Source organism: Lactuca sativa, chromosome 8, assembly GCF_002870075.4.
Source record: "Lactuca sativa cultivar Salinas chromosome 8, Lsat_Salinas_v11, whole genome shotgun sequence".
In the NCBI taxonomy this organism is placed as follows: domain Eukaryota; kingdom Viridiplantae; phylum Streptophyta; class Magnoliopsida; order Asterales; family Asteraceae; genus Lactuca; species Lactuca sativa.
The window spans coordinates 10,567,495-10,576,734 of NC_056630.2; the positions used below are offsets into that span (position 1 = coordinate 10,567,495).

At 36.5% G+C, this 9,240-nt stretch overlaps 1 protein-coding gene across 1 annotated transcript; it reads right to left on the bottom strand.

Annotated features, from left to right (window-relative positions):
- Positions 1 to 510: 510 nt before the first annotated feature.
- LOC111900793 (heavy metal-associated isoprenylated plant protein 31) lies at positions 511 to 1,334 on the bottom strand. Its single transcript, XM_023896676.3, has 3 exons — positions 1,213 to 1,334; positions 1,042 to 1,120; positions 511 to 943 (listed from the first exon to the last, which is right to left on the bottom strand). The coding sequence occupies exons 1-3, from the start codon at positions 1,228 to 1,230 to the stop codon at positions 612 to 614; spliced, it is 429 nt and encodes a 142-aa protein (XP_023752444.1). The 5' UTR covers positions 1,231 to 1,334; the 3' UTR covers positions 511 to 611.
- Between the last annotated feature and the right edge of the window lie 7,906 nt (positions 1,335 to 9,240).

The following is a 9,240-nucleotide window of genomic DNA, read 5'->3' on the forward strand; positions in this document are numbered from 1 at the left end:
ATTATCACTAACTTTATTTAATAAAATGACAGTTTTGTACTTACTTTACATTTAATGTTCCATTAAATGCTTAGTTGGTTAAGTAAAAATGAGGGAGTATTTTGATAAAAATGTTATTTATTTTTAGAAGTGGACTATTATTTTAGGACAAACCAAAAAGGAAAGATAGACTATAATTTTGGAGCGGAAAGAGTATATTTTTAACACGTCCCAAGAAAAAAGTTGAATAATAGAATGGCAATCTAAAGTTTAAAGATTTTAATAGAAAGTAGAATAATAGAATGACAATCTAGGTGTTCAGAGTTTAATGCAATACGGATCTACTTTACTACTTACACCAAATGGTAGACGATAAATACATAACATAAAGCTTTTCTACAGGATGCGAGTCTGACACCATTATACCATCTTATGCAAGTTCTCTTTCAATAGTACTTGGAGCATGAGTAGCTCATTCATTTACTCCAAGCATACACATAAACCCTTTTGGTAAAGACGTACAACAACCAATCAATCAAAATGTATCAACTTAATTTATATCAACTTAAGTTACAAAAATAATGAACTTCAAAACTAGATTAATTAAATAACATACAATCAAATGCGCCCTTTCACATGATGGTGCATGCGTGAGGATTGTCGTCACTAAAAAGTGAGGCAACAGCTTCATCGGAGGCAACAGCGACGGAATAAACCGAAGGGGTGTGAAAGAAGGTGTGCAGATTGTGTCCGGCAGCTTCATTCCTGTTGTAATAGTATTGATTTGCGATTTGGGTCGGGTACTTGTAAAAAGAAGCGAAATGGGAGGAGTAACCCGGATATGGCCATGGTTCGGCTGCTTTCCCTGTTCGTTTGATGGCTTTCAACACCTTTCTTTCTTCCAAGCCGTAGCCTTTCACCACGACCTTCTGCATCTCCATTTCTATTTCTATCTCTTCCACTCCTGAAAACACCACATCCACACCCACATCACCATTCTGTTATAGCTTAATAGAACCAGCTTCCTTCCATAACCATCGAAAAAAAGATTGTGTTGTGTACCTTTGAGCTTGAAGAGAGCTCTCTTCAGCTTGGAAGCACAGCCATGGCAGTCCAAGTTTGGAACTCTCACTTCCACCATCTGCAATTACCAATCATTTCAACCAGATAATTATACATACATGTACATCTAGAGAGAGAGGGAGAGAGAGAAGGGGGGATAGATAGACTTACAGACATTGCTGGGAGCATGCAACAGAAGATGGAAAAGTGGGCATCTATAGACACTCAATAAATACTCATAATCTTGTAGACATCTATTGTGCTTCATTGTGTCTGTCTGTCTGAGAGAGAGAGAGAGAGAGAGCATGCGTAGCGTGTATAATGAAAGCAGGGGTGGGTGTGCGACCCGAGGCCCAGACCCGAAAAGAGAATCCACTTTTGTGTCGGAATTTTTTACTTTTCGTGTTATATACTTCCACCATCCATCATTACTGAGTTACTACTCACTGATCATCACAACCACCATGTCCATTTCTTAATTAAAACACAATTTCCTTGAAAATTTTCTATGAAACAATCAAATTGTACTGTGTTGATTACTGTTGGAACTGAGGATACAAGAAGAGGATGGGTTGTGTGTTATTTATAGAGTTATTACAAATCAAAAGGCAAGATATTTGTCTCTATCCATATAAAAAGTTGTATATAATCACAAACAGTTCCGATGTATGATGTTGTAATATATGTGAAATATGCTTGACACCCTGTGTAATGACTCGAAAACTTAACTATTTAACCATGTTTTATACGGTGTAGATCTAATCTTGATGTAGACGTTAATATAGATTGCTATTTTAAGAGAGGTTACCTACTTTAGGTGAATATGAGATGTAAGGGGAAACCCGCCATGTTGGGTTTGTGTGTGAAAGAAACTTTGAAGACCATGAACTATTGGTAATGTTTCTAATAATAGAAAAGTCATTTTGGATTGCTCTCAGGACCCATCTGAGCTAAAGATGAGAATTTTGCCCGAAAATCCGAACCGAACTAAAACCCTAACCGAACCGAACCGAATTAGATCCGAATAAGCAATTTGATTCGGGTAGTAAGCTTTATCCAAAGGATGGCTACAGTAACAACTAGGCAAGAGCGTTTCCTGGCAGTTTGCCAACGTAACAACTAGGTTAAATGTTTCCCTGAAGATTTTACCAGCATAACTACTGGGTATACATGGTTTCTGAGTGTTCGCGACAACGTTACATCTAGGCATAATATTATCCAAAAAATTTGGGCAAGGTATCTACCAGGTATAATATTATCCTAATGTCCTAAGCATAATTATATCACTAACGCTATTCGGTTAGTAATAATTATGAAAATAGTTGTAATGTAACCTGTATTCCCCTCCATAAAAGATATGAAAACAGTAAAGTAAGGTTGTGAACTCACCCTTGATATGTGAAACCGCTGATGTACGGTACAATTCATGGGTTCAGAACTCGGGAGGTGCTCGGGAATCAGTGGCACGAAAATAGAGAGAGAGAGAGAGAGAGAGATTTAGGTATGCTTTGAGGTGTGAGGAATTAAAATGTCGGAACCTACTATTTATAGTCGGTTTTCGAATAATTCTCGCATACGAACTCCGTTTTCAACGACTCTTATATATTCATGTAGGTCTCGACCTACACTACAACTTTCCTTTTGGTCGTTTTCACTAATTCTAACTTTCATTTTTAGCCTAAATTTTATAACCGTTTTGATTTTATAAAAATCATAACTCTCTCATACGGGTTCCATTTTAGGCGTTCTTTGTCTCAAAATTCTTGCTTTGAGTGGTACTACATTTCTCCTTTTGGTGACTTCTGCCAAAAGTCAACCGTTCCCCTCGTAGTTTTTGACGTTGCAACTTTTAGTATGCGATAGATTTTTATTTACCATAAAGTTCATATCTCTACCATACTAAGTCGGATTTTTGCGAAGTATATATTTTTAGAATCACGAAAATGCGTACATTGTAAAAATGTTAACATGTTGCTACGGTGACACAGTTTTTTGTGCACTTATTTCTGAGGTTGTTTGTTGACGTAATTAAGGACACAAATCGAATATATTTCTATATATGTTGAACGATCACATAGTTTTCCTATTAGATACGATTGACATTGTTAGACACTAACGACGGTTGGTTACATATTTTACGGGTTGCCACACATGGTAGTCCCTCCGCGTACTTATCAACTTTTGTTAGCTCGTCGGGTACAAGGCGCAAAGTGGAATCCATCTCGTCAGTGAAGGCATTGGTATACTCATCAATGGACATGTTGTCGTTCTTCAGTGGCAAAAACTGGTTTTCCAACTCTAGCATGTTTTGGGCTGAGCAGAACTTGCATTTAAAGTGAACCAAGAACTCTGCCCAAGTCAGTTGTAATGGCTCATTATGACTTATGATCTTTCCTAAGATGTTCCACCAACAGACAGCCCCAACCCTAAATCGATGCACAACACAAGTAGTTTGGAACTTGCCCTTGCAACCACACGCTATGAAGGCTAACTCCATCTCATAAATCCAATCCATAACTTCAATCAGATCTTCTTTTCTATTAAAAGTTGATGGTTCTCAAGTCGTAAAGTCCTTGTACTTGCATTCACTCATATCGAATCCTCTCTTTGGGTGATTCCTCCTAACCACTAGTTGTTCAGCTTTGTCGACAATCATACTATAGCTTCCCTCTTCAGACTGAACTTCATTCAAAACTAGTTCAACAATCGATGTCGTAATTCTCTCTTATTCTCTTGGAGTAGTTTTCCGGTCTCCTCCATTTTCCCAGCTAGTATCGCCTGCAATATAGCTTGAACTTCTGCCATCGTGATCGGTTTAGCTGCTGGCACAACTCTTGGTGCACGCTCGATCACATGTCGAGGTTCAGGATGTTTCTCTTTGTTACCATTTCCTAGTCTACGTCGTGTTCTCACCATGACGTTCTGTATACCAAAACAATCGTTCAGGGTACCAGGGTTGCGAGTATATTATGATAGGGAAGATTTTAGTTATATTTTAGATGTATGTTGCTCCTTATCACTCCAAAAAGTTATATGTCAATTCTAATACATTAATTTATACGTTTAAAATCATGAACACATAAAATTTCCAAATCAAGGTCGCCAATAGAGCTTAGATCTAGTCAACTAATAGCAATTTAGGTAGGTAACGTAAGGCGCACTATATTACAAAATCATTTAGCACATAACAGCAATATATGCATATTTTCCTAAAGTAAGCTAGTGTTTGTGTGAATTCAGGTATACTACCTAAAATAAAATAAACACACACCTCACGATCATCACTTAGCATTTTAAGTTTAAGTATATAAATCCTTATAATTCATAGTTCATGTAAACTAATGCTCTGATACCAATTGCGACATCCCCATTTTCTCTACCCAAAAAGACTTTTTCTTTACGCTTATTTTAAAACATAGTATTTATTATAAATACGAAATTTGTCCCATAAAAAGTATTTTCGAAGAAACGTTTTTCATTGATGATTAAAAACTTGGGATGTCATAACTAATATAAGAAACATAAGCATAAACATAGTCATTACAATCCTTACAACATCTTATTATATTAATGGCCTACATTTCCTCGAATCTCTCATCAAATTCAAACATCATTAACCATATACTTGTGTACCACTACCTATGATACAAAGAAACTGAGTGGGTCAGGTTGGGAATCCTATTGAGTACATATGGGTTTCAACCCACAATAATATATTTAATTTGTCTATTTATTTATTTCACATCAAACAATTAACTTGATTACCCATCCTCGTTTTCTTATATACTCATCTCTAAGGGACTTATCCTAAGGATCATCATGAACATCAAGTAGACAATATTGTTTCAGGGATTCCTCCGCAATATGTGTCAGTAAAGAATAGAGTTCATCGTATGAACATGTATTTCATCAACTACAAGTTGTGAACCTGCCTGTGTTATATTGGACTGTCTACAATAATTTGTGGTTTTCATATGTACTCTATTAGATGAATACATCGTTAGTATAGTAGTACTATTAAATTTGTGCTCTATTATCATTATTTTCATCTCTCCTCGTACTATAAAAGTCATGGCATCTTATCATCATTTTCATCTCTCAACACCCTTCACTACCCAATGTAATACAAGTATGAAAATACATATACAATTAAATCATATAAACATCATCTTATATTATTTCATTTAACACGAAACATCTTAAGCACAGAGTATAAGCACGTATAACATTTGATTATATAAATACTTCATATATATGTGTAAGATGAAACCAACTATGTAATCACTTGTTCAAATTGGATGAATGGTGATTTAGGAAGCGCTTCACCTAACACTTCAGTTTTTCCTTTGATACGACCTAAGTATACATTTTGCTAAGTCTTAGTCATTATTTCGTAGTTATTGTGAGTATAATGACGATAGTCTAGATTCCTCAATAATCTTAATGAATACTGATTTATAGCTGATAAGGAGCAACCAGGTAAGATCATATCGGAGGTAGGTTCGTATGGTATACATAGTATCCTGTTTGGAAATTCCACTTTATACACCTCATTAAATCTAGCCTAGACATCACCTCCGTAAGTAGATCAATCAGTATAATAACATTGAATTACTGATAAATCTTATTTATAGATTCATAATAACGACTATGAGTATAAATACAAGTTACACTTGAAGTGTAGTAAATGCAACTTAACTTACAGAGATTTCTTAGGGAAAACTAGAAAGTCGCACGCATAACTCTGGCCCAAAATCTTCTATTTGTTGAATTTTCTAATACCTCAGGGCTTTGCCAAATATCCCTAAAATCTAAAGAAATGCAGAACTAAAGGGTGGAAATTTGCACAAAGAAGGCCTGGAAGGGTGTAAGGAAGTGAGGAGCTGAAGCTTGCCATTTATAGACAAAACTCGAGCAAGGTGCGCCGCGCAGTATGGCGACATCGATCCTGCAATCTACAGACACATGTTAAAATTCTCCTGGTCCACACCCCCTGCTTCTAGAAGGTGCTCGCCGTGCAACCTACATACGTGTGGCGCTTCTCGAAAAACTTAAGAAAATCGTATCTTTCACATACAAGCTTCGTTTTTTACCATGCGTAGCTATCAATGAGCATTACAACTTTTATTTGGACTCCGTTGGCAAATTCTAACTTTATTTTTAAATGTATATTTTTAGAAGGCTTACACTATTAAACTTTGAATAAAAATCGTAAATTTTCTATACGACATCTGTTCTGGACTGTATTTTTATTAACAGACTCCTATTCACGAGATCTTTAACTCTTGTTTAGATTTGTTTTGCCTAACAATCGACCGATCTAAATTTTGATTCCATATGCCGCACACTATTGTGCCGAAACTTCGAAAAATCATAACTTCCTCATACAAATTTATATTTAGGCATTCTTTATATGTACGTTATCGCCTTTACGGTTACTACGAATTTCTTTTAGAACAATTAGGCTAATAAGCACTCTATCTCCGATTCACTTTTTATGACACACATAGTTGTGTCAATTTGATCGTGAAACTCCGAAAAAGTGTAGCTTTTTCATACGGAGTTGGGTTTAAGCATTCCTTATATCTACTAGATCGTCATTACGACTACTACGTCTTTAGCTAAGATTATTTACACTGTCTTAAACGTCTAGCCTGAATTCACGGACGTTACACTATTAATAGAATAAACCTAAATCTATTTGGGTGCATGTACACATAAGGTTTGTATTATGTTTACGCTTCCATAACTAATGTGTATAGATGCTAGAAAACCCATCCAAATTAGTGTGTCCATGAAGGTGACGAGACACGTAATTATGTGTTTCAGCCTAATATCTATATAATGAAATGATTTCTTCAATGGTTTCTTTTTACGTATCAAAACCAGAATTGGTAAGGGACGATAACAAATTACTTGCAAGAATCGTGAGATCAGTGTACGAGGGTATGATTGTTGAATGAGTTAAGGTATCCCCTTGGTCTAATAGTATGTAAATATTGTCACGTAATGTTAATTGTGAAGGGTTGTTAGGACCCGAGTTGGTTATTAGAGTTCATGATGTGGTGTTATTGTGGACTCGATGGTAATCTTGATAGATCAATTCGGGTGTGGAATTATTGGTTTGGTTCACGAGGGTTATAAGCCCTAAATTATGGATTTAGCATATATGTGAGACCAAAGTAACAACTTACGGGGTTAAGTCGTTTAGCGGTTATATTATAGGCTTTATCAGTTTGGTAAAAAATGGTTACCGAGATTAATTCGTTGTAAGGTGAATGATCATTATGGTAGATATGATAATTAAGCTCCTAGTAAATTGGTACAAGTTCTGTAGAACTTGGTATTTTGTCTGAATAGGTTTTGGACAATGTGAAATTTGAGAGGCAGCACAAGCCTAAAGACCAAAGCTAAATATAGTTGTTAATAACCAAACAAGTGAGTACATATGGTTTTTCCCTCTAGGATACATGGCATATTAGTAAAGTTATGTTTGAAATGATTTGATATGAATTGTTTGTTATAGTCATGAACTGTCGAATTACCCAAGGGACCAATATTACTTGGGGACCATATGGGGACTAAGGAGATTCTGTCGGGGAAGGTATGTCCCATCGTGAAATAGAAATCCCAACCCTTGGGGTTTTGTCTGGATAATTAATTCTTCGTTAGTTGTCAATATATGTCAGGAATCACCTGTTAGAAGGGTGTGACATCCCCAAAATCTCGGCCAGAAAATACCGATTTCATTTATGCTTTTTAAAATAACTTCAGAGTAAATCCTTTTGATTTAAAAGTGTTGCGGAATTTGTTCCCAAAACAAAACATGATAAAATAATATTTATCAAAGCATTTCATCAAGAGATGCATTTTCATTATATAGTCAAAACTCGGGATGTCATGTTCCGATACAGACCATAAAGCATAAACGATAACATTACAAGTCATTCAACAAATATATTCATATACAGACTTGTAAACAAAACAACTCGATGATTCATCCATCTTACGCCCTTGCGCCCCTTCCTGTAATACAAATAAAACTGAGTGGGTCAAGCTTGGGAGCCTGGTGAGCATATAGGGTTTTCAACCCACAATAAATATATTATATTTAATTTCACCAACCAATCACTATCCCGATTACCCATTCCCGTTATCCTCACTTTACGTCCCTAAAATAACATCTATCTCAAGGGACCTAATCTAGGATTTTCATTGGGACGGACATTACTGCTAAGGGGTTTCCTCAACAATAGATATCCTAAAGGCAACCATGAGGGGGATAGAGTACACCGGTGAACACATTGTTCACAACACCTACAGGTTATGAACCTGCTAGCGTTCCACTGCACTGTCTAGAAAGAGTCCGTGGACGTTATCCATACTCCGCTGAATAACTAGATCAACAACAACAACAACAACATCGAGGCTTCTCATCTGTTTATTACACACCAACTATCTACCCATGTTCTACCCAACATATTAGTAGATATAAATATATATTTTCATACATAGTTTAAAACCTGTATATCATTTTCATTCAATACATATTCCACATAACAGATGAGGCATACCCACATAACACGTATTTCATAGAAAGTAAATCAGATCTATGAGATAGAAGAGAATGAATATACATTCACACTTATAACAACAAAATTATACGCATAAACAACAATATACTTAATACACTCAAACCATACTTTTATTATTATCGTGTTTATGAAAGGTAGTATACACTCACTTGATCAGAAGATGATCGGACAGCACTACGACTTGCAGAAGTAGTAATCCTCAGCAGATCTGGAAGATCTCTACAAAAATCGAACTTCTCGCGGGCAGACCTTCGGTTCGGGAACCGCACTTCTCGGGATCTTTGGGATCTCGGGACTTGCTTCGGGGCTCGAGAATAATATCGGGGCTTCGGGGTAGTTCTGGCACGCAAAACGATGCAAAACGGGAGAGAGAAGAGAGAAAATGAACAAAAGAACTGGCTGCCCTCACATCCTATTTATAGGAGGCTGGAGCCTCGGAGTACGCGGGGCGTACAGGTCCGAAATCGTCATGGCGTTCATCATCCGAAGCCACTTGCTGCGAGTGTCGACATCTTCGGTGTACGCGGGGCGTACTTCGGATCGGATCGTTGACTCCCCTTCGGATAATGCCGGATTTTCCAATTAAAATTAAATACAAATTATT